Source organism: Labrus mixtus, chromosome 6, assembly GCF_963584025.1.
Source record: "Labrus mixtus chromosome 6, fLabMix1.1, whole genome shotgun sequence".
NCBI classification, from domain to species: Eukaryota; Metazoa; Chordata; class Actinopteri; order Labriformes; family Labridae; genus Labrus; species Labrus mixtus.
In genome coordinates, this window is record NC_083617.1 from 26,157,700 (window position 1) to 26,184,414 (window position 26,715).

At 42.3% G+C, this 26,715-nt stretch overlaps 1 protein-coding gene and 1 long non-coding RNA gene across 2 annotated transcripts in view; both read left to right on the top strand.

Annotated features, from left to right (window-relative positions):
- Window positions 1–333: 333 nt before the first annotated feature.
- LOC132976048 (uncharacterized) lies at window positions 334–14,860 on the top strand. Its single transcript, XR_009673366.1, has 3 exons — window positions 334–545; window positions 1,824–1,926; window positions 14,394–14,860. It is a non-coding gene; the product is annotated as an uncharacterized LOC132976048 (long non-coding RNA).
- Window positions 14,861–15,161: 301 nt separating this feature from the next.
- The window catches only part of LOC132975873 (adhesion G protein-coupled receptor A3), a 198,574-nt gene continuing 187,020 nt past the window's right edge, over window positions 15,162–26,715 (top strand). Inside the window, exon 1 of the mRNA XM_061040715.1 lies at window positions 15,162–15,913. Coding sequence (XP_060896698.1) covers window positions 15,696–15,913 — 218 coding nt within the window. The 5' untranslated portion in view covers window positions 15,162–15,695. The remainder of the gene's footprint in view (window positions 15,914–26,715) is intronic.

Below are 26,715 nucleotides of genomic sequence, written 5' to 3' on the forward strand. Positions count from 1 at the left end.
CGGGGCCGAGCAGAGAGGAGAGCAGCGGAGCAGAGGTTAGCCGGCCCCGGGGGTTTCAGGGCCTCGCCACTGAGCTTCACATTACATCTGTCTCACTCTACAGACCTCCCTGTAGAGTACAGTATGTGTGAACAGGAGAAACCATTTAAATGGAGTCGATTGCCCCCAGGGTTTACATGTCCTCTTCAAGAACACATGTGACCCTAAAAATCCAAATGTACTGCTGAATTTGTGAATTTGATCAAAATCAAATTAAGACCTCAATCAGTCTTATTGTAATTTATTTTAATGAGAAGCGTATAGGGTCAGGACCACAGACTGAAAATATTGACGGACGAAGCCTGAGTGATGTCAGCCATCTGTTCCTGCAGGGGGCTCTGGAGGCTCATCAGCAGCAGCCGCCATGCTGGAAATCCTGTCTCAGCCTAACTTTCAGTCAACCTAACAACAGGCTGAGAGCTGGAGCTGAGGTGGGTTTTAAGCTTCCTGACAAACCGTTCCCACCTGTCAATCATGTCAGCTACGCGCCTAACTATGGATAACACGTATCGTTCATAAAATGAAAACGCCGTTTAAAAAAAATTCACCCCCTGTACAGTGTGTGCCAGTGATGACAATAACTAATCAGAAATATTTGTTGTTCGTATTAGGCTGTAAACATGTTTATTTATGCTGTAAAAACAGCTTTTTTGCCTGTTGTGTGTATGTGACTTCCGGTGTTCCTGGAGCCAGCCTCTAGTGGACACTCGACGAACTGCAGGATTTTGCAATCCCGCATTGGCTTGCAGGACTGCAATAGGGTTTACATGTCTACAATTTGAGAATACAGTCAAATAATAAAGTCTAACAGTAAGATATTTTAAATTGCATTTTGATAAAAATGCTCACAAAATTAGAAAGTTATACCACTCACCCCATATGACTTCCTGCGATAAAGCAACCTGTTCAAATGTTTGAATTTGAACTAGTGATTGAATATACGTTATAAAGCAGATGCCAAGCAGTGACTCTGTAAAAAGAAGCACACACGCAAATGGTGAACTTTAAATTATTCAATTAAGTTAAACTTTCTGCAAGTATCTTCTTAAAAATAGATCAGAGTCCAATTAAGTCAATTTTTCTCAGATCCTGCGTTCTGTCCTGCAGTCTGAAGAGGCTAGAGAATGACTCTAATTAGCCCAAATTGCTATAAAATCAGAACCCTGTTAAATGATGTGTGCTGAAACCTCAAAAAGTTCAACTTCTTCCATACAAACTTAATTTTACCTCCTTGATTTCACTGTTTCTGTAGGTACATGTTTGTGGTTTCCTTTTTAGGATAGCGTCGACGTCAGTGCAGGACGCCATCAGGTGCACATCTCATCTTCAGTTAAATAAAGAGACTGTTTTTCTTAAGATCCCAGAACCCATCTGCTGGAGCAGCTCTTTCATTTCCTCCTCCATTAATGCCAAACGTTTCCTCGCTCACTGAGTACAGGCCTGAATTAGGACTCGTTTTCAAGTTTAAAAGGAAAAAATAAAAGATTTTATGAGCTTGTCTGTAAGAAATATGTTAATTTCAAACCGCCACCATTTACATTAAAATAAAGTGAGGGAAGGGAGAGGGTGTTACGCTTGATAATTCTAACAAAAAACAGTCGTAAAACTCTGCTCGGAAGCCCTCTGCAACCCCGTCCAAAAACCAGGGGACTGAGATGTTTATCGCCTCATGACACTTACGTAATAAAGGTCATAAATCCCCTGCTTAGTCATGTGTTAAATATATGCGGCTGTTTTAGTCGTCCATGTGTTTAACTGACACTGAATGTGTTTGTGCTTTGCAGAGTGAAGGGGATTAATTGACATGAACAATAAACCAAACAAAAAGAACCAAAGCTGGCTGAGATTCACTTCATATTTCAGTCAATAAAAGATGTCGGTGGTTTGGTAAGTCAAGTAAAGAATGAGGTTCTGTAGCTCACACAAGAGTCAACAGCAACTGAGAATAAGTAAATGGAGACAGATGGGTGGAGATTTCCTGCAAAAGATACTGAACGCTGAATCTGGATTTACCCAGTCTGACAAATCTCACCCACCTGGTACTCATAGTAGAGCAAACTAACTTTTCTGAACAGAATGCAAACATATCTTCATCTGTAGTCTGTTGGCAAACACTCAGCCAAAGTTCATGGAAACAGTTGGTAACTTACAAAAAGTTATATTAAGTACTTTGTGGAATACTTTATGGTATGTGTCAACTCTCTTTAAAGAGTTAACAAAAAGAGTTAATAAAAATAGAGATCCTTGTTAGGATACATGATATTAAGGTACTCTTAGGGTGGTTTCACACAAGGGACCCAGGCCCGGATCCAAGTACGCTTGACCCCAAAGTCCGGTTGAACAAAACGTACCATACTCAGGTAGCGCGCCTGAAAAGGTGCTTTCTCTGGGCCGCTGGTGGCGCTGTGGTTGGTGCGCGCGCTGCATGTGTGGAGGCTGTGTTCTTCCGGGCGGGCGGCCCGGGTTCGAGTCTGGCCTGTGGCTCCTTTCCCAGATGTAATTCCTCGTTCTCTCTCCGTGATTTCCAACTCTATCCACTGTCCTGTCTCTCCATTGGAGGCACAAAATGCCCAAAGTGTCCTGGAGTACAGTCCGTGAGAGATGTGAATGCATCCGTGCTCACGGGAAGTTAGCTGCTATATGACGTCATTCTAAACAGCTCCTGTCGCTTCAAAAGCCATTTTATTTGCGCAGCACGGGCCCATTTCATTCTCTGGACTGCACGATGGATGTGGAAGTAGGAAGAGTGTCATTGTTGGCATCTCAGAAATAAGAAAAACATCTACAGTTAGCAGGACGGAAACAGTCCAAGAGTGGTTGCCATGGTTGCTTCTTCTTCTTTCTTCTGTTTGGCGGATATGCCAAAACAACCGTGGCTATTCATCAGATGAAAATGGGTAGAGCGTTATTATCCTGAGTGGAGTGATCTTGGATATATCCTGACACATACTCCAGTTTCTGAGTTGTAAGTGGATTTTCCTGTGGAAGCCATTTTTGAGAGTTACGATATTATGTTGTTTTGGATTTATTTTAAAATGTGCTAATAGGTAAAAGAGTCTGCTAATTAAATGCAGGAATGGTGACTGCTTTGCCTTTAGCTAGAAGACCTTTCACGATTTTCTCACAGAGGCTCTCAAGATTTTACAAGCTCAGCTGCTCAAGGCTATATCTGCTGTTTTGGCCCATGTTGGAATGCTCCATGTATGACCTTCAGGTTTTTTAAGGCCATGTTTTTTGTCTGTGGCCGATGCCAGCCGCACCCCTCGCCTTGTGCCCACAGCCCGCCGCATCCTCCCACTCTTTACTGTGGCACCGCGATGGAACATTCGGCGGGGAAGCCGAGCCGCACGAGCCAAATATGCGGTCTTGACCAATTACAGAGAGTTTGGAGAGCAGGGTTGGGTTTGGATGGCAGACTGAGGAGCTCAGGAAAGTGTGAAAGCATAGGAGCAGTCGGATGCATGCGGGGGAAAAACGCCACCAGCACATCCTGACCATGAAATGCCCATGGGAATGTGTCCCTGTCCAGAGTTGCTTCACCCTCCTGGCGAGCTGTCTCTTGGTGAGGCAGGGCTTAACTGGAGGTTCCTGTGGTGAGCAACATATGCTTTCTTGATTTCCTCTCATTCATCCTCTTTGATGCGGGCAGGAAACAGAAAAGAGATGTTTCTGTATGAAGGCCAATGTCGAGGATGAGTGGATTTGAATTAAGGACGGTTAAAAAAAGAAGCACTTACAGTACTGGGTGCACACTGTAGTGCAGCGGGGGTGAACTCAGGCCTTGATGCACTCGCACCAAAGAGTCCGGCTGTAAGCCTCTCTCAGCTCCATGAAGAAGACGTCTCCAGAAGGAGCTAAAGCGTGACTTTTTAATAGAGAGGGAGGCCAAGAGATAAAGAGAGATCCATCGACAGGCGTGAAATGTCTGCCGTGGGAGAGCCTCAGCTCTGACTCTGTGATGACCTATCTCACAACTGAGAACAAGTAGCAATTATGCTACAGAAATGTTCATGATGGAGGAAGGCTATGGGAGCACTGCTGTTACCCCCTCGCTATTCTCAGTTTACAGCCATGGGGGTCAGAGTTCACATGCAAGCTGTCCCCCCAGGGCTGTTTTTAGATTTAACCTACTAGACAATACATCTTTGTTTGAAAGTACAGGTCATTGTAGACATCTCTGTTTCTTAAAACCCCTTCTTCTAAAGACCAGGACAATAAATCTGAGGTGTCGCAAATTCAATAGAATCAAAGATTTAGAGAATTGTAATTTAAAATTCACTCAGGGCTATAATAAGGGGTACATTCAAAGCTCCTGTGAGGAACTTTCAGTTTGAAGACAAGCTTGATCTTGTCCTTTACAAACTGTTAGAGCCATTTATACATGAGAGTGTAGTAGATATCTGTTGTGTTCTGCAGTGTTTGATCTTCTCCAGCCAGTGCAGCATGCTCAATTGAAAGCAATTAAGACCGCAGTCAACCCTGGCAGCTGATTGGTTGAAGCTCACAGCATGCTGCCAGTGCTGGCTTGATTGTTTTTATTGGGAGCTGTGGTAGCACACTGGTCTCTGACCGTGCTTTACATGTAGTTAATTTGTAGTTTTTTATATATTTTTTTTGTATCTGTAGCAACAAGATAAACTTTCAGTAAAGTATTGAAATGAAGAACCTGAATGAAGCATGCATCAGCCAAATGTTTTCAGGTTTGCATTTTGTGTGCACATTTTTTTGAAATAAGACGGAGCCACTCTAACACATACAGTATGTTAGTGTTTGGAAAAAAAATCTCATCCTGCTTCTTTTAACAGTCAAATATATCACTCATCGGGAATCTTAAGTGTGGAAAATGTAAGTTCAGGCTCTTTCAGCAGCGTGAATTTATCCCTTTTTTGACACCTACCCCCCTGGTGTTGGTTTCAGACATTAAAACTTACCATATAGAATATTTTCATACTGATGGTCTGGTTTGTTTTTGTGGGTAATAATGTGGTATCGGTATTTATTTTAGTCTGTTTCATAACAATTTAAAAAATCATTTCAAATTATTGTGAATACAACAACGTCCAGAATGTTATACAGGTTTTAATCCGTCATTCGTTTGATTTGTCAGAGCATTTTATTATCATTGAATATGATATCATTAAAATATGATCAGCAAAAGAGCTATATCTCCTAAAAATACAGAAAAAGATGAATCTATGAAGAGATTTTGAGCAATAACCACAATTTAACACGTCTGCTGCAGTAGGAAATCACAGACACTGACAGCCATAGAAAAGAACATGTAAACAGCATTTCCTGTTTGGATATCCAGAGTTAGGCCTTTCAAATGTTTAATTGTAGACACGCAGAATATGCAGTGATAGGTCAAATCATGAAGGATTTCTCTGGCTTGTTGTGTTTGAAACATTTGAGTTAATTGAAATACTCAACAACAAAAAATATATACTGTAACATAGGTTTGTCCATTTAAAATGAATTTAGATATTTTAGTGTCATAATTCAACATATTACACTCATCAGAGAAGAAAGTTTTTTCACTTCTGTTGAACGTGTTCCTGTAGTTTTTTTTTTTCGTCATCTAAGACCTTATAAAAACTATTTATTTCTAAAGTTTAAAATAGAAAAATGACAGTAAGTTAAAAACAGAGGAGTAATATAAAACAAAACAAAAGAAAGACAAGTGTTCATGAGGTCATGGAGAAATATATAGGCAGTTTTTTCCTCCAGCAGTTGTTCGGGACATGTCAGAGAGAGAGGGAGGTGTATGTTGCACTGATAGTGAAACTCAGACTTCTTCAAATATTTGTTCCTTCTTCTTTCCAGAAAGGCTAAATGAGGGGGCGGGATCTCTGACAGCTTTGTCTGAAAAAGTGCAGCTGCAGGCTTCAGGCATGCAAGGCTTTATTCCCTTCCTTCTGCCCTGTGTGGGACATGCGCAAATACAAATCATAAACACCCAACAATAAAGACTAGTAACGCCTCTGTCCTGAAAAAAAGGCCAAGTATTCTTAGCTAATTCCCATGCCAGCGATTGCATCACAGTGATGGGACTGCAGTGCATGCCTCTCTCTCTCTCTCTCTCTCTTTCTCTCTCTCTCTGCATGTATGTATGGCGCCCTTTCCCAGCTCTGTGTCAGATTTGCACACCATCCAAAAATAACTCAGATGAAAGTTAAAGGGCAGCATGTAGAAGTGTTCTTAGTGTCAACAGAAATAAATCTGTTATTCTTAAATCTTTCAGAGAGAGAAAAAAGCCACAGGAAGACATTCTTACACCTGAGGATCGATTGGATATGTTTGGAAATATTGTTGTTAAAGAGAGCAGAGATGAGCTCAAAGCTGCAGGTGAATTGAATGCGTCCCGCTGGCAGACTGTTTTCACTGTTTTGTTTTATGAAAAAAAAAATCGTATTTTAAGGCTGGAAACATGATAAAAAAAAAACACGGCTCGTTGAAATAGGATTTATTTTGCAGCGCCCTTCCTCTCCTTCTCCTTCTTGCCAGGAAACCTTCCCATGGCACTTCATCTGCTCATTGGGTCCCCGCTCACGCAGGCCGGATTATGGATGAAGACTAGAATACTTATAAGGCCGAGTTCACTGCTGCACCACAGAGCTGGGCCTCGCATCTCCCATCTCCCTGCCAGTACTGTGTGTCAAAACAGCAAAATAAAAGCAGCGGTAAACAGCCTTTCAGTTCTCCGTTCTCCAAAATAGATTTTACTCTTGTCAAACTTACCGTCGAGCCTCGGCAGACGGGAGCAGAGCGACCTCCATCAACGCTAATGATGACAAACGAGCGAGCTGATGAAATTTCACGATGATCGCATTGAGACGTGAAAACAAGAGAGGGGGTTCATGTGCAGCGCGTTTATGAAACTGGAGGGGAAACAGTGATTACAAATGAATAAACTGGCCTTATTGTCCGCAGCCTCCCCTTAAAAACAATTTAGAGAAAAAGCTGTCATGTGCTCGGTTTGTAAATGAGGCGAAAACTACCCAAGCTCAAACTCTCTGCTGGCGTCTGGTGTGTGAATCTTTCACTCTCCGGCTGTTGGAGGCAATAACTAATCCACACGCTCGTAAAAAGAGAGGTCTGAAGATTAAACCCAGTCGTCTCTGTTTAGATCATTAAACATGTTCCAGACCTTCACAGAAGTCCTTGTGCCGTGCCCCGGTGGTTGGTGGTCAGTGGGTCCACCCTGCCGCTGTAGGAGCACTAACACGCCAGCTCACACCACCGGCCGCCATTCTCAAGTTTAAAAGTAGCTTTGGTTTCCCAAACCCTCTTGGCACCTTATTTCAGTCAGTCTGATGGTAAATTCATCCCAGGGTCCCCTTAAAACCAGCCGAGTGTTCAGTTCATAACATGTAATTACGGATTCATACTGTGCTGTTGTACTTTTAGGGTAGAATTAACATTATCACAACAGCTCGTTTCCAGTCTCCATGCAGGGAAGAGGCTGCAGCAGCTTGGTTGAATGCTATTACTTCAAGATATGACGCTGTAGGTAACGGGCTAGGTATGAACAAGGACCTAATGGTAAGATGCATGTAGCGATGCATTGGTCATGATATGATAAGATGTGTATCTCAATACATGGAAAAGATGAAGAACACACCCACATCACTTGATTAGGTGCTGAGTGAAAAAATACTTATATAATATAGTTATGATGCAAACAATGACTCCAGCACTGGCTCCCTAATCTATAATTATTAATAAGATATGTGCATTTAAGGAACAGAACGTTTCGAGCCCGATATGATGCATATTGCGATATATGGGCCATAATATGATACTTTGCAATAATCTACACTACTTACTGAATTTAAAAGTGGAGCTGAAAATTCAGCTCACTGTGTTGACAGGGCGGTGCAGATAAACACAGCAGGCAGTATAAAGAGTGCTGAAAACAAAATGAAGATTCATCTTACACTTTGTTTTGTGTTTATAAGTTTGTTGGACAGTAAGCAATGTAAAACCATCATAAGTTCAACACAGGGTTAGCATCTGAGAACACATAGACACAAAGACAGCTAAAGCCGAGGCCAGTCTTGTGCTTACAACTCTGAGGTTTTCAAACACCTGACTGCATGGGTTTGTATAGAAAATGGGAGCTAACAGAGCAAAACACTGCGTTGTCAGACACATGCCCTTAAACTTTTAACACCACATTTTGGAGATTGTTGCTTGTCCAAAACACATTAAACATGTTACCTATGATATAAGATATTATTTTCAGGTTTTATTCTCTTAAAGAGGACCTATTTCCACCTTTTCAAACAGTCCCCTGTGGTATAAATGAAACATCTGTGCTGTGCTTTGGTCAAAATATAACATGAATCAAGCACCAGAGGAGGTTTGTGACCCTGTATAAACCAGCTCTCTCAGAACGCTCCGTTTTGGTGTGTGTGTCTCTTTAAATGCAATGAGCCCCCCCTGAGTTTTCCCCGTAGATATCACTCCTTTGCTTGCGAGAATAAAAATGGCGGACATGCGCAAAAGTTCTGCTCTAGGATGAGGGATGGAGTCCATGGGTGGAGATACCAGGGGAGGGGAGGGAATTATTTTACCAGAATCCCACTGTGACATCACAAGGAGAGCACATCTGAAACAAATAATTTTTCTCTGTGTTGTAAGACTTGTGCAGACCACAAACAAAGGACTGGATGGGTTTATTTCACATTTTGTGGGTCAGAAGACACTCAGGTTACCCAAATAAATGTTCAAAAACACTGTAGAAGTGGATTTTTCATAATATGTCCCCTTTAAATCTAACTGGAATTTTTTTATGTATATTTATTTCTTACATCTAAGGGTACCTAGATCATCAGATTTCTGATCCTGTAGGCCTCTGAACAAGCTGCTGTATTTGATGAGTTGGATGTGAGAAATGTTTGCATCCCTGGGTCAGAATCTTTTCCCCCTCACTGAGACGTTGGTTACATAAGCATTGTTCTTTAAAGTGATGAAGCGCTTTATTTTTAAAAACGTGCTTTTATAAAAATATCTGACTTGATTTGAGTTGACTTGTCTTGACCGAAATGCTGCGGGCTCCGAGCTGGTTAAAAGCCACGGGCTCGTGTTGGTGTTCACTGTGTCACAACAATACATGTCACAGGTGCCCGGTGCCCACTCGCATTTCATCAGACGTCTAGCAGCACATGTTAATATTAGGGGGGAGAAGGATGGCGTGTTTATGCTGATTTTATGTCTGGACATCTCATGTCTGACTCACAGTGACTGACCAATGGGTCATGACCTTCTGGGACATGAACCTGCCGCCGCTGCTAAGAATGGACGGTGGGCTGCACTCATTCAGAGCGTCTGAGTTAATGCATTATGATTGTGGTTGACGCAGGGGTCTTGTCCTCAGGATTGTTTTTCCAACAAGGAGGGAGTGCAACAACAACATATCAAAATCCTAAAAAAATGTACAGTAATATGAAACATTGAGGATGTTATGCTAGCATTTATTTGGAAAAATGTTTTGGCCACCTACTGAATGCACATCTAAAAGATGGTAAACACGGTTAGCTTGTGCTAGCATGCAGTAGCTTGCAGTAAATGTACACACGTCATCCTGCAGTGAGTGAGCGCTTCTGGAGGTGATGAACCCAGGAGGAGATGCCTAGTTTGAATGTTTTTTTACAAGCTGCACCTAAATAATGCTACTGACTCACCTTTAAGAAGTTTGTAAAGCTGATGGAAACCACAGAGTTGGGTTATAGTCTTCTGTAAAACCCCAGTGTTTAATCCAGTGTTTTTCATAAAAGTTTGTTTAGAGCAGCTTGAAACCTGACTGACAACACTTAAAATAAAAGAGGTTCATTTTGTTCAAAGGTTAATTCACTAAACCCCGTTCAAATAGTAAAGTTTGACTTTGCTGCAACACATGAACTAAGTAGCCAGAGAACATTTAAACCCAGACATACACGAGGGATTAGGGAACCTTACATGTACAGCTGCAGAAACGATAAGTCTGTATGGAGCTCATGCTTTACATGAACATGTTTAATTTATTAAAGAAGGTATGTCAGCCTCAGCAGACTCTCTTCAGGCTTAAACACAGAGGGGCCCTTACAGTATCCTTTTACTGTTTCACACCCTCCAGATAACGCAGTCATAAAAGATTGTGCCATGAAACCAGAAACCACCTGTCACATTCGCTGAAAGCCAAAACAACAGCTCGCACCTTCTTGCTCTTTTTATCAGCCTGCGTTCTGCGGGGACTCCATAAAACCTGAATAAGTTAAAAATGCCGCAAGCTTTAATCCCGAGAAGTCACAGAGTAATAATGAGAGTCTGTCATCCTGCTGAAGCCTGGCCTTCTCAAGTGCAGCAGGTAAATATTTAGTGAGGACTGCGATTGCTGGCGGCCATGAACTATTCATCTCTGTCACCAGGTAATAATGGAGAGCAGTGGAAGCTAATGTGAGCGAGTGAAAACACGAGAACATGCTCTGCAAAGACAGACCGCCTACATAGCTTGTGTGCAGTCGACTCCAGCCCTGCATTGTGCTCTAATGAGTCTTTCTGTTGAGTTAACACAGGAGTCCTAATGTTTAACTGTAAAGATGTTTAACAAATAATGTTGTTTTTGCTGATTAGGGAGCCCATTAAAAAGAGGTTGTCGGTGTGAAAATGCGACCCCTGCCAGTTTAAAAACCTTTACAGATCTGGACAGTGCGTGGTCCTGTTTCCCATTAAGGGCATTCAAGAAGCTCCATGAAAAACCACCACTCCTGTCTGAGGAAATGTTTTCTGCAGGCTCCATTAGAGATGGATTACCTCAACTAGTAATGTCAGCTACATCGGGTGACGTTCCTTTTGGCTTCCCAGGGGTCCGCTAGCGGGAGGATCCTCCTCTGCACGTTTAGGCAGGAGGTAAATATACATCTGTGTAAACACGGCTGAGTGACAGTGCAAGGGGGCACAATAAGGAGGGAGTGTGGCCTCCATATGTGGATAAACACAGAATGGGAGGTGCGTGTCCTGCCCTGCACAGCCCGCTCCTGTAGGGAGGCCGCGGTCTGTGTTTGCCTGTCAGACTGAAGAATGGGGAACACGGGCGGCTCGCGGGGTCAGTGGGAGCGGCTTCAAACCCTCCTTTGTGCTCTCTGGCTGCGTCGGAGACAATGTGGATAATGAGGGAGGAATTTTTGGACACGGACACACAAACACACGCAGGGAAAGCACCTCGCCCCGGCCCTCGGGAGCCCAACCAGCCAGCTGTCTCACAGCTTCTGTCTCCCCGGGGTCGGACACTTCATGGATCCTCCATGATTGATGTCAGTGGATACTGTGTGTTCAAAATGTCCATCCTCTAATCCCAGTCAGAAGCAACAAAGATTTCTACAATTATTTCCTGTCAAAAGTGTGTGATATCTGATCTTAACCTCATAAGACTTTTTGTTAAACCAGCTAACAAGCTTTTAAAACATATGCATGACATAAAACACAATTTAGTTTTATCCTTTATAATCCTTATAATTTGTCCAGTTGAATAAAGAGTAGGGTTGCCCAAGACTTCATAATTTCCTTTTTGACTGGTAATAATCTGTTTTCATTTTAGGTTTATGTTTACATTCAATCATTTAAATATTTTTTTTTGGATCTTTAAGACATTTTTTTGAGATCCTTATCCATAAAAACTCTTATAAGTTACATTTTTAACAACCTACTTTTTCCCAATATAGTTATACAGATATATGAAGTATTTGCAATGTAAATGTTACATCCCCCTCATGAAGCTCGCTGCTTGTTTTTATGAAAATAGCATAATTCAGACTGCAAGTTCAAAGTGCCATATTTACACCCCTGTGATGTATTACATTTAAAATGAATGTTATGGTAGCATGATAGGGGGGATAAAGTGATCCTGCTGTGTTACAGGGCCGAGATGTTGAAGAATCAGTTTGAGAGTACAAAGACCTAATAATGACGGACCTTCTTAACTGTGCCACTGCGAAATTGCAATCTCAAAAATATGTTGATGTAACGGTAATGTTAAAATCAAAACAAGAAGTGATTCTGACTTTGTTGGAACATCCATCCAAGGGGAACAAGTTCATATCGTCCCTCCTCTGTTAAGATTTTTCCCTGACTAGCAGCAGCTATACTGTGGATCAGTGGTAGAATCGGTCGTCTCTCAACTGGAAAGTCAGAGCTTCGATCCACAGCTGCTGCACATGTGGAATTTTCTTTGGGCAAGACACTGAACCCTAAATTGTTCCCGTAGTGGCATAGCCAGTGATGTGTGTATGCTTATGAATGGGATTAGTTAATAGTGATAGGCACTTTATGTAGCAGCAGTGTAAAAGCTACTTTCTGTCGTCTAGAACAGTTGTTCCCAAACTGAGGGTCGGGACCCCCTGGGGGTCGCAAGACACTGTTAGGGGGTCGCTAGATTCCTTCCAAAGACGTATAAAATGGAAAATTGATTGAAATTGCGTACCAACCAACCCTAGAGTCTTTGAAACCAACTGTTTGGTCGACCTGTAGGGGGAAGTGTTAGCAAGAAATTACAATGACTCGTGTCGCAAAGTTGCAAAGTGAGGATATTGTTGAGGATAAAAAAAAGTTAGCAAAATGGAAAGCAAATCCATGTGGAAATATTGTCTAAATGTAAATGTTCAGATGTCTTCAAAATGTCAAACTTCCAAAGCACTTTGAATGTCTCTGACAGCTGACCAAAAGTCTTTTTTAAACATCATCATCAAAAATACTGACTGGGATATAAATAAGTGAAACTTCAGTCATTGCGAGACATCAGGGCCTCGTTATCTGTTCTCTTGTGTCAGGAGTCATCATGTGTCTGGGGCTGAAAGAGCTCTCACTGCTAGAGAATGGTGTTAATGAAAGCTGGAACTGTATTTTCCTGTATTTATGCCTCTTCATCAATGTGTATTCAGTTCAAAGCTAAACTTTCTTTCTCAGGCTGTGCAAGAATCTGCAGAAAAACACTTCTTTCCCTCCGTCTTCAGTCTGTTTCTGATGTTGTTCAAGTGCAGCTCCAAAGAAGCAAGCCATTAATTATCTGCAAGAGTCCAACGTTGTGTAACTGTGTCAGCCTGGTCACTTTCCAACTCATATTCTTTATTTATTGCAGTCGTTTCAGTAAATGTCAGCTTTACAAGTGTGTCCTTTACTCGTAAAGTGCCCTCGGCTTGCAGCAGCTTCTCACATCAGCTAATCACAGCAGAGCGATATGGATCTGATGCATTAACACAACACTGCAATGTGCCCTGAAAACAGAGGGGAGAATATTTATGATTCTCTAAGTTACCAAGGGACAATCTGGACTAGAAAAACTCCTTTTTATTTATTGTAACGGACATCTTCCTATAATCCAAAGTGTTTTAAATTTGTCATATCTGACATCAAGTTCACAGTGTTTTCAAGCCAAATGTTGCAACCACGGGGCATTTGCAACACCGATCAGTATAGTGTCCGACAACGCCAACTGAATGGCAACAGTCAAAACGACCCATGAAAAACAAGCAACAAATATTAATTAAAAAGTAAATGAAAAGTCCAAAATAGCTGTGCTAAATTGGCTGCACAGCCAACACTCTATGCCTTGTTTTTAGACCCCGGGACCGGTTGCTGCTCCTTGTTGCTGGCCCTATAACTCAAACCGCCTGACATAAAACCATCACACCATCATCTTCTCTAAAGTCAAACAAGATTCATTAGGTCTCATGGGGAGCAGAACACTGGGAACAGAGTCCCATCATGGGCCTTATTACTCCAACTATCTGACGATCCAAAGCCCAAATCACCTGTTTTGTGTAAAGGGCGTTAGGTTAGCTACAAAGCTCATTTAGCCCTGCTGCTAGCGTTAGCTCCATAAATCCTGGAGCTCCCCTGATAAAACCTCTGCTCAGCTGTCTAATCCCCGGCTTGCAGGTCTAGGCCAGACTCACTTTAAAATGCCCTAGTTGCAGTAAATTTAACCTTATAGTCTCTGTCATCAAACTATGCTTTCTCTCCCTTTTAAGCTATAAATTCACTTCTTCTGCTCCCTCACTCTCTCGCTGCAATAATAAACTGTTCCACTGAGGGCCCCTACAGGCCTGGAGCACTTACGTTGAATACTATGGATTTGCAGCATTTGTCTTAGTGCAGATGTTTTACATTTCGTTTTGATCATGTGTCAAACATATTTGCAGCAGGCTTGGTGTTGTTTTGACGTTTTGCTGAATGTTTCTATCATTTGAAGTGTGTTTCAGACGTTGTGTTTGTTTTGGACACTTGCATCTATCTGCTTTGCTTAATCTGACTAATATTGTGTTTTTATGAATTAGTTTGACGTTTTTACCTAATGTATTTCGTTTCGGGTGTTGCAGGTCATTGCCCTTGTTGGCAATTGAAGATCCAACCCCTACACATTGAAATCTTCACATAATATCAGCCAAGTATTCCTAAAAGAAGCATTTTCTCACAACGTTATGGATTTATGGAATACTGTTTGATAGCCTATGATGTCCTTATTCAATGTATTTATAACATTATACAAAGCTGTTTAATTTAATTTTGCATGTTGCAGTGTATTTGGGAAGACTTGTTGCAACTGTCCCCAGTCTCCCCTATTTTATCTATTTAATTTGATGTTGACTGTAATGAAATGATGATGTGTATTTGATATAAGTCCTGGAACATAATAGGAAGAGAGAGCAGTGTTGGGAGTGTTGCTGAGTTACAGAAGTGATTCAAGGTTTAGATAATTTTCAGTTTTGCGTAGGAGCCATAGAAACAGGATACAAAGTGTTCCTCTGCAGCTGTGCTCGAGTAAATAAAGAGCATAAAACAAACAGTCTTCATCGCACAGTCTAAATGTTTGTGTTTGAGAAATCATTCAGTGCACACTGCTGCACACATCCCACAGTGGGGCCTTCAGGGACCCTCGGAGGTGACACAGCGGAGTTTAATTTCACTGTTATTCTCTCCTGTGGTTACCGTCTGGATCAGATAGTTTTCTCTCTTTCACTGGTGCTGCCAGGTGAATAAACAGTTAAGAGTGATGAAGAAAAACATGATTTATTGATATGAGGTGTGTTCAGGTCGGTGTCTGTGGCCTCATGTGTCTATTAAAAGTTAGGAGCCCAAGCTGGAGCCTGTCAGCACTCAGCGGGGAGGGACTTTCTGGACACAAGTGCGCAACAAGTCCAAGGGCGCAAGAATCAGTGGCTGATGACAGAGAGTGACAGCACGCGGTGCAAAAGCTAATACAGCAGACGGATTATTGTGGATACTATACTTTTCATTCTCAAACACGTGTTTTCTTCATGCTGTCGCTGGGACGGGAGGATGTGTCGCACTGAAGTTTTCCCGGACTTTGAAAGCGCGCCGTGGGAAGTTTTCCTTTCTCGTGCCGCGGCTCTGAAAACGGCGTGGAGGACTTTTTCTGACACAGAATGGCAAAGAAAGCGCGCTTCACGCCCCTGATGCTGCACTTTTCTCTCTGTTTTAGTTCCAAAAGAAGGGCTGAAAGTTTACAACTGTTTCTGACGCGGCAGGTGACCAACAAGGCGCGAGATCTGGACTTTATTATCACCGGAGGCAGCGTGAAATTGTCCCGACTGGTCTCAGCAGTTATGAGGATATAATCTGAATATATCTAAATATACATAAGAGAAACTCGGTCCACCATGAGACCTCTGGGTGTTCTGTGCGTCATGCTCGCGCTGTGGGAGTCGAGCCTGAGCAACAGAAACTGTCCGGACCTGATCGTTGACAGCTGTCACTGCTCGGCGGAGAGGTCCAAGGAGCTGAGCCGGCAGCACGTCCGGGTCAAAGTGGTGTGTGATGATGTGGACCTGATGGACACCCTGCAGCCCAGCTTCCTCCCCAATAGAACCGTTTCACTGTGAGTAACTCTCATTTACAGCCTCTCAACACTGCCAACTATCTCTGATTAGGGGGCAATTTGTGCAGGAGAACCTGACTGAAGTTTGGACAAGCTTTTTCTCTTTTCGATTGATTGAAATAACTATTTGAAGAGAATTGCAAGCTGTCTCCGGATGATGGATTTTGCTTTGGAGCCTTGGAGCTCTCTTAAGGTCCCTAGATCCCAGTGAGGGGACCTGGATTCATTGACAAAAGTGTCATGAATTGATTCCATGAGGTTTTAAACAGTTTTGACATAATCCATCAGTGAGTCTTTAGAAAGGTACCACCCAAAATAGATTTAACTTCACTTTTAAAATATGAATGAATGAAACCTTTATTGCTCCAAGGGGAATTTGACTTGCACCTGGAGCATAAACACACAATACAAGTGATAAAAGATGTTGAAAGCATATACCGGACACACAATAAAACCATTTAAAAAAACCCAATAAAGTGCAGAGTGCCAAGTTCAGTGCATGGTGCAAAGGACACAAGGCCTCTGTAGTCCTGATCCTGGTCTCTGCACCTGCGCCCTGAAGTCAAGACCTCATACTGAGACTAAAGGGGGTGCAGGACAGGCTAGGGTCCGCTGTAATCTTGTTGGCTTAATTCAGGATGTACTTGTCTGTCAGATGAGAGATGCTGCACATTTGTTTTCCAATTATCTTGCTGTCAAGTTACAATATTATAAGAAATACAATTTAAGGCTGCATATTGAAACTCATTACATGAAATATTGGAAAAAGTTGCTAAAAAAACTGACCTGCAACAGTTTCCTTGCTGCAATGAAATTTCAAACAAAGCAAAAGTGGTTTAAATTTGTAAAAATAAATGATTATCTAACAATATAAACAGGTTAATACATCTATTCTTTGTTTTGACACTCATCGAGTATATGACTTTAGCCTCCCCTCTAATGGATTCTGATTAAAATGATGTAGTGTAGATGCAGTGATTTTCTTTTCTTATTCCAGCATCTCCAGTCCGCCTTTTTAATTACTTCTCCTGTTGTTTTGGCACGTTGAAAACCCAACTATGATCAAATATCAACAGATCTGCCAACCTAAAATAGACAAAAGAAAAGAAAAGAATAAAAAATAAGATACAGAAATCAAAGCCAAACAAAACTCTGCGATGCCAAATAAAGTAATGAGGATGATGCGATGTAGTGAAGGCTAAATCCTCCTGCACCACAAGTTCATCTCAATGTGAGTCTTTCTGTGTCTCTGTTGTCCATTATCTAAAATGTCTCTTGTCTTTGGACTGCTGCTCAGACAGAACAAGACACTCCAAGAGGACTGCGGGCTCTCTGCTTGGCTGAAAAAAAGTGATGGAAAAAAACAATTAGGGTTATGTATCAGATTAAAATGATTATTATCACAACCTTTAGTTAATCGGGTCATCTCAGCGAGAAACCCTGATTACAGCAGAAGAGACAAGAGGGCAGAGATAAGACACACAGCAAAGACAAACAACAGAAACACAAACATACATCCTCAAAGAGGCCCCAAAATTAAAAGTTTTAAAGTCATCCAGCTCTTTTGTTCAAGTCGCTCACATCACAAGGACTGGGTACTGGGAGGATTTTCCCACAGTCGGTGTTTACTTGTGGGGTATCAGGAGTCACCCAGTCCTGGGATCTGATCTTACAACAACATTTTGAAATGTTCAAGGAGGCTGATGTACTGAGGCAGCTAAAACAGGACACATTTATAAACCAAAATGATAGTTTGAAGTTGTCATCCTTCTTTATTACGCAGCAAACATTGGTGTTTTTTTTTATTCAAAGATGCTGCACTAACACTCAGAAGAATCCCCGTGATTATGCCATGTTTTTTTTCCCCCCGTTTTTGGGGGATTATAGGCAGCATGTCTGTTTTCCAGAAGCACACAGGTGAAGTGTAACAAACCAGCATTGGCATCTGGACATTTTAGACACTGAATGTACGGCTACCTGTGGTGTTGAAGAATGAGGCTGATATAGAAGTACAAAAAAAGAGCAGCTCTGTTCAATTTTTGATTGAATCATCTGTTATCGTTTTATGAAGGATAAGGGTTATTTGTGATTAGGGGCGTGGCTAATAGGGCCAGGGGTTTTCCCACAACCCAAGGATCACGATACGCATCACGATCACAGGCCATGATACGAAACATATCGTGATATACATTGATTTTGGATAATGACCTTGTCCTACACAGAGTTCACTACAACAGCTGTTCTCTATTGTTGAGAATAACAGCAGAGGGATAAGGAATTTAAAACACTTCAATCCAGCTCCTCAGAGATCCTAGAAATACATTAGTTAATTCAGAGATATGGCTATGGTGTTATTGCTAACTGCACCATAGGTCAATTATCTTTTAAAACTGTCGTCATAGCAAGCATAATACATGCAGTAATACCGATAATACCAACAATTACATTATTTATTACGATATAAAAATATCTGAATCAGTGTCGGTATGTATGATTCAGAATCTAATGGGAACTGAAAAAGAGTGGATTTGTGCATCTCTAGACACAGCTACCTCTATCGCTGGTGTAAAGTTGGAACTGCCTCCCATTTATTCTTCATACATGGGGGTGATGCAGAGTAAAGGAAAGTCGATCCACCTGGGGATGCGCAGCAGTGCATGTAGTACGGAAAGAATCAGCCAATATAAAACACAGTGTTAATGTTTGGGAGCCAAAACTAATTTAATACTTGCGTGGCTATCTCTCTTTGAGGGAAATTAATTTGGAGTAATTGAATAGCCTCAGTCAAAGCAGTTTTTCCCCAGTGATTCCACTTTTACTGATTTTTATTCATTAGTTTGTGACATTTTTAGTTTTTTCAGTCTTTAAAAAGAATGTGTGTTGCTTTCATTCTTTGTTCTTATTCTCCATCTGTCTGTGTCCCGTGTGAGGCACACTGGGCTGCATGTTTGTACGACAGGTGCTCCATTAAAGGTGACTTTATTTGGTTAGGTTCAGGACTAGAAGGCATATTGTAAAGTGACTGTGTCGTGCTGTACTGACTGTGTCCTTAAAGAATTTAGCTTTAGTGAGACTGCAGCTCGACCCGCCTTTACAAAGGTGCAGCATTTTAGTCTGGCACAAGCTGTTTAAAAAGGTTCTACTGATGAACACAATACTTTTCCGGCAGAAAAACTGCTTACAATGCTGTGAAAGTTTGCTCTTTTAATTACATTGCTAATTGAGATCATTGCAAAGAAAAGTGTTGCTCAATGTTCTTCTTATCCCTGAGTCTCAGAAGCAGTGTCCCTCCTGTGTCAGCCACACTGAAGCCTCACCTGTCCTGTGTTGTTACACCTCCTCATGAATCTGTTCTCTTCAGGGCTGTTATTTGAATCCTATTCAAAGTTATTCAAACATAGATTTTGCACTTCGACAGGGAGAAACCTCCTTGAGTATTCATCTGTGCCTCTCTTGTAGATGAAATAGCACTTCAAACACTCGAGGGGTTGATAACTTCCCCCCTCTCTCTCTCGCTCTCTCTCTCTCTCTCTCACTGCAGGTGCACAGATTGACTTCTAGATTAACACACTATTTTATTCTTGGAAACCTGAGTCCTGCCGTCTGAGTGTAACAGCGAATACTAAAAGTAAAGGCCCTCGATGAGTTACAGGCATCCACTCATTCTGAACTAAGAGCACGTTTGATTAATGGTAGCACTTTGCTTACTGCAATTTGTGTGGAGTGGTGTTTGCTTCCGTGTAGGCAGAGGCAGGGCGCTTTTGTTCCCGACGTGGGGAAACGGTTAAAGGCTTTGTTTTCTCTTCAGCGTTCCTCAAACTGCTGCTGTTTGAGCCTGAAGGTGCTAACAACGTTTGATTTTCAAAGTGGAAGATAAATAACACTCAAAGGCGAGGTTTTCTTTAAAACATACAGTAATGATAAAGCTAACAGGATGTCTCTCACAGACCTCAGTTCACGTTCCAGGTGTGCGCCCTGTTCCTCCCCGAGTCCTTTTCCTTGGTGGACTAAATCTTACGGCTGAGCTCTGGCTGGCCAGGAAGCAGTTTTCCTGCGTTAGGAAGTGTGACCTTTGTCAGGCTGAAGTGGCCTCCCTTCTCGCTCTTTTGTTTAGATGTGCTGTGCAAATAAACACATATATATCAGGGGAAGTATGCACATACCGACCTCCTCCTGCGGACCGCCCAACAAATCTCACAAATAGCTCTCATGATCTCACTTCACCGTCGACCGTGAGCTCCTTTGCAGAGCCGTTTCCTCAATCACGTCTCGAGCACATTGGTGTCACGTTCAAGTGCTCCAAATGCCAAATCTTAATAAAGAGGCAGAATGGGCTTTGTTGTTTTTCCTGCCTTCCTTTATTACTCGATCTATAAAAACGTTTATGAGGAACGAACCCTGCAATAATGCAGCGCCTTGAAAATGCCAAGAAAAACAACTTAACAGGCAAATGAAAAACATTAGCATGAATAAGTGAGATGAAATGAACCGTGCACGAGTGTGTCAGTAACTCTCTGTGCAGCACAACGCCCACCTGAGAGTTTCCCCCCGTCCCCGTCCCCCTCATCATTCATTGGGAGGGGACCCTGACCTCTGACCTCTGTTGTAATGGTTTGAACCACTGTAGGTGACACCTGTTCGAGTCCGAGCGCTAACAGGAGGACGCAGGGGATAAGGTGAAGATTGGATACAGATATGGAAACGATTTTGAATCCAAACATTTGACATTACAGCCCCCTCGTTTTCTTCTGAAGCAAGGGATCAGCCATTAGGGTCACTTATGATTATGCACTTTGAGTGAAAAACTCCTCCAGTGTCAGAGGTAATGCCTCACAAAACAACAGGCTAGAATACTAATATTACTTTAATGTTGTAACTCATTATTAATACAACATCAAAGTATTCAGCTATTAATTTACATTTTCTTGTACGTGGGTTCGTTTACTACACTGCAAGCTACAGCACGCTAGCACGAGCTAACCACCGGTGTTTGGCGCCTGCCTGTCCAACAGAAAGCAGGCCAACTCTGCATCCGCGGGGTGAAAGCCAACATCACTGTCGTTTTGGAACGCGTTGTATCTGCTTGGCCTTCCGCCTCACTATGATTACATTGCATTTTCTCTTCTTTGCTGCTACGTCCACATCTTTCATATTCTCCAGTTTGAGTCGTGTTCAATCGCTGATTTGTATCCACACCTTGGTGCTGTCATTGGCTGGAGGAAACACACCGGCTCCCTGTCCAAAAATGTCCCCAGTCAACCAAAACAATAAAATCCCGGCATTGGACAGGGTCTCTGCAGAGACAGTCACCAAAGAGAAAAAAGAATCCTGCTGCTTCTCACTTTATCAGGTCAAACTGATGCTTGTGTCAGTGCACATTTATAGCTCAAGCTGAGCTGCTCAGCGAGCGAGATGCAGAAATAACCGGGACAGCCTTTGTGTCCTTGTAGCATTCACATTAAAGTGATGTCAAATAAAACCTATATGAGCCTTAAATTTTTAAATTGAAGCAGCTGTGGCTTGTGTACACTCAGACAGACAGACCTTCAACCCCTGCCGCTAACTTTTTGACTTCTTTGTGGGGATTCTTTTCAAACAAACCAGCACCTACAAGGTTTTATTTTCTTAAAAGTTTGACATTGTTTTCTGGATAATTTCACATAATGAGAGTGATGAGCTTTTAGAAAGTTGCACTGAAAGCTTTGCGTCGTGAGATATCCCGGGGGACGGCATTGGCAAAGTATAACCCGCCCTATACTCTATCTCTTAATGGCATACTCTTATATTCTCACCCAACTAACCAACCAACCAACAAATGCAATAATGGGGGGCTGTTGGCCGAGTGGTTAGGGCGCATGCCCAATGCATAGAGGCTGTAGTCCTCCAAGTGGGCGTCTTGGGTTCAAATCCGACCTGTGGCTCCCTACTCGCATGTCAGTCCCCTCTCTCTCTGTCCCTAATTTCCAACTCATTGTGTGTATGTGATAAAGCCCAAAAATAAATCTTTAGAAAAAAACAAAGGCAATGATGAATACAAGCCAATAAGAGACAGAGTAGGGCGGGTCATGCCTGCAAAACATTTGCAGTATAGTATAGAATGATGGGCATCAAAGGGAATTTAGAAGTGGTCATACAGTATGCAATGGAGACTGAAAAATAAGTGGGTATATATGCTAGGGCTGTCATTTTGTGTTTGAACATTACCGTGTCATATTCTAAATTTGTGTACGCAGATGTGCAAACCCCGTGCAGCTAAACGGCACACTGGCTTAAATGTACTTTAGCCGCTGACAGTGAATCTTTCCTGTAGCATAATGAGCTCCTCCCAAAGCCTGCTTTTCTTCTGTTCCAAGTCGAGAACAAGGGCATATGGTCCGGGGCCTGACCCAAATCTGTAGGTGTTTAGCATAAAGCATCGGTCTCCGTGGGCCCCTGTCGTCATTATCATCGTCTTATTATCATGCTTTCTATGACAGACAGGAGAGGCTGCTTGTGGTGTCAAGAGAGAAACAAGGGCTGTGACTGGCTCCAAACCACTGAGGGACATGTCAGTCATCACGCTGTTAGATAGCTGCTCGTTTTACATAACATGCTGCTGCACTGTAGGCGGACACTTTGTGGTATCTTCTAACGAACGATCAAAGCGCGTTAGCATTGATCTTTGGGCTTCTTCATGGCTTGTCAGAGCTTTATCGGGTTTCTTTTCCTCAAATGTCTCTCTGCTTTCTCTCATTTTTAGTTTTTGTATCGCTCTAAATATAATTCTGTGTATTCTTTACTCCCCTCCCCTTTTTATTTTTCCTCGCTGTTATTCCTGGGGGGCTTTTTTCCTGTCTGCTGAGGTTCTGTGTGTGCTCTACCCTCCTCACAGTTCTGAGTACTTCTGCATGAATATTTCATTGACGCGCACACACCGCCCGTCCGTATTCTCCTGTGCACTGCCTCGCTGACAAACCCTGTGAGTGCACACAGCATTGAAGCATTCTGAGCGTAAAACGTCTTAAATGACATGTCACACATAAAGTGGCTGTTTATGGAAGCGGACGTGACCAAAAAAGGACCCTGACAGATCATGTTGTATCTGACACCTCAAGCTGCCAATTTTTTTCTTTCTCACCGAGTCCCTCTCTCTTGTGCTTATCTCTCGTCATATGGAAGATTTAACAAAACAAAGGTTCATCTTTAGATGAGTGCACTCTCCAGTATCAGCTGTCGAAGCCTCAGAGGGCAGAATACTCTTAAATCCTTAACACTAGTACCTCTCTGCAGCAGCTAGAGCCAAGAGTGCTTGCCCCTCGTGTTAACTGTGAGTTTGAGAGGCGTGAGGTCAGCGTGGCTAATGTTGCTACATGTTGGAAGCTGAAAGTCTCCTTAATAAGAAGTTATTGATTCATCTCTTAACCAATAAAAAGTCTGCATTTTGTCAAGCCAATGCCACAAGGTTTTTCCCCAGGCTTCTGTTGATATGTACATAATCTCTCTACAAACTGATCAGTGGCCCTTTGCTTCAGAATATGAAGATTGAGTTTCCCCTCCAGCGTCAGCTTGGCAGTTCAACGCTCTGCTGTCATGTTAGGTCTGTCAAACTGTTTGTTTGTTTAATCGGGATTATTTTCTGGATTGTAATAGTTAATCACAAGAAATCACATGTTTAAGCCCCATATTAGCAATGTATAGCACTTCCTACCAGTGTCTTGATTTTGGAATCAAATGAATGCAAAGAAACCTACTTTATTATCTTAACTTTTAGATTTATTTTTTAAACAACTGCTGCACCATTGTGGTCTGAAACATTGACTCAGAGGTTGGAGAGCTTCAAAGTTCTTATTCTGTGAAATAAAGCACTTGTTTTTTTATTTTTGAAGCCGCAGAAGCTGTTGGTAATGCGGCAGCTTCTTCACTTTTTTAGGTTTTCCAGTTTGGTTGCTTTCTCTGTTTCATATAAATGATTATTTCAAATGATTGTTCACTGTGATGGTAAGACATATTACCATATTAAGGGTGACAACATGCAATGAAATGTTTGCATTTGTGTGTAATGCAACATTTTCTTATGTCAAACCCAGGTGGCTGTGGCTCAGTTGGTAGAGTCGGTCGTCTTTCAACCGTTTGGTCAGGGGTTCGATCCCCAGCTCCTGCAGCAACATGTCTGATATTTCCTTTGGCAAGACACTTAACCCCAAGTTAGTCCCGTTGCTTCGTCAACGGCGTATGAATGTGTATGAATGGGATCAGTTACTTCTGATGGTCTCTTTACTCAGCAGCCTCTACAATCAGTGTTTGAATGTGTAGGTATTTTTACAGGAAGTAATGTAAGCCTCACTAAGGTGTGCCGGAGGGGACAAAAAAAAACATGTGATCAATGCAACTGACAAAATGTGCACCTTATTGCGACAGCACTGACAGCTCTGATAAATATAATGTTTTGGTAAAGAAGAAAGTTTGCAACAATATAATAGGAACGATTACATTTTCAAAACTGAGCTTGCTGACTTAAGTTTCTAATTGTATGACTTTTGGATGTAAAACTTGATTATTCTGAAATTGTGGCAGTTTGTTTGGCAAGTTGAAATGTTAAGCCATTGGGTTGGGTTTGGATGAACACTTAAACATGCATGACAGGTTTGGGATTTCACCGTTTATGACCTAACTAAAGTGTATATGTAACATAAGCAGCGTATAAGGGACTAAAATAAGACAACTTCTCAAGATGTCATCGTTGACGTTGATTTTAGTTTAACTATTTTTTTGACCCAGTCATTCTTTCTATGTCCTCTAGCTTAAACAACATTATACTACAATGAAATGATAAGCTGTGGGACATGGGTCCAATATAGAAGCTATAGAGGGGTACCTACAGGCTCATATTTTGACTTTTTGGGCCCTAGACTAAACTGTCAACAGGCTCAATATGGCTTTTTAGATGGGCAGTCAGGAGAGCCCTGTAACTACCGCTCATGTGTCGTGCTTTGAGAAACAGCTGATCAGTTTACTTATCCACTGATGGAGAGTTCATGACCGCCGCCGGAGAGAGAGCAGTCAGTAAATTGTTCTACAAACCAAGAATGTGTCAAAGCTCCAGACGCAGCATCTAAAAATATGAAGTAAAGAAAAAAAACACAGAGACTGCCAAAGATACTTCTCTGCTATGCTCTCCCCACACCACTGAGTAAATACTTAAGTTACTTAAAGCCTCATAAATCTGGGCGAGCACAGGAGGCCAACTTGGAGGCTTGTTGTCATTCCTTGTTTCCTGACTCATTGTAAAACAAGGTGATTAAAAGCCTGACGGGGCTGCTTCTGTTGCAGGGTGTGAGCACAGTGGGAAACACATTAGCTCTGCTGTCAGTCTCACAGGAGTGTTTGGCAGGCCTTTATCAGCGCCGTGTGCCACTGTGTGCGTGTGTGTGTGTGTGTGTGTGGATAATGCCTGTGTGTGTGTGTGTGTAAAATGTCTCTTTGTGCAGACTGCTAGATTCAGAGAGTTGCTGTGTAAGTGTCTGTGTGCAGAAGTTTAAGCTTGTGTCAGTGTGCATATTTGTCACTCAAATGCTTCCTTACCTCATCCACTTGTTGCTTGGCTCCTTCATTATAACTCCCTGATAACATGTCTTAATGTGACATAATGTAGAGCTTCATACTTCTGACTTACTGATGATTTCATGTAGCTTTAAGGCTTTAACTCTCTGATGTCCAGTTTAGTGATAACAGGAGATGGTTGTGTACTTGATTCTGTTATGTTTTCCGCTTCCTGAGCAAATATTTTCAAATTTCACACATGGAAAATTAACAACAGAGAACATAAGAAGTTCAGTGAATGTGACTTTTTATTTTATAAGCAGGTCACTAGAAAAGCTGCCAGATGCCAAACAATCTGCACTTTTTGTCGAAGAACTTTTTAGTTTTACTAAACTCACGTTATATACTTGGTTTATTGGGCGGCAGTAACTCAGTCTGTTGGGACTTGGGTTGGGAACTGCAGCCGGTAGCCGGTTCAAGTCCCAGTACAGACCATGTATGGAAATGGGTCTGGTAGCTGGAGAGGTACCAGGTCACTTAATGAGCACTTCCCTTGAGCAAGGCACCGAACTCCCACCCGCTCAGGAGCGCTCGCTGTTGGCCGCCCCCCTCTCTCCATTAGCACGTCCATAGGATCCGGATTCATTAATAAAGTATATCTTCTTCTTCTATTTGTGCCTTTTCTCTCACTGCAGTCTATACAATAAAAGTTTGTGCCTCAGGCAGATGTGCTCCTCTGTCAGAGCCCATGTGAAGCTCCTTCCATACGAACATCTGTCGGATAGCCCTGAAGCAGAATCTGTTTCCTGCCCAAGGTCACTGTTAGGAGATATGAAATCTGTTATTATGGCTGGCCGTGTCAAGAAACTCGATCTTCTAAAATAACACAGGGTTTGGCAGTTTGAAGAGAAGTGGTTTGAAACGTCGAGGCCAGCGGATCCAAAATGTTTGTAATAGTTCACATTGTGATCTTAGCTGCTCGCTCGGTGTGTAGGATGGACTCAGTCAAGCTATTCCTGGTTCTGCTCTCGTGTAATAATATAGTCGGTTGTCTCTGGTGCGTGGCAGGCCGGTGACTTTTTTTGGTTGGACCTCGTGGAAATATCCTGGCTGTGGTGTGGAGAGACGGCTCCTGTTTGAGGGGAGAACTGATACGGACCATGTGTTGAACCTCTCCTCCTGTAGACTCACAGCCAGAGGACGGAGAACACTGTGACTGTGGGGCTGCAGGTCTGGATCATTTTCATTAATCTGCTGATTACTTTGTCCTGAAAATGCCTTTA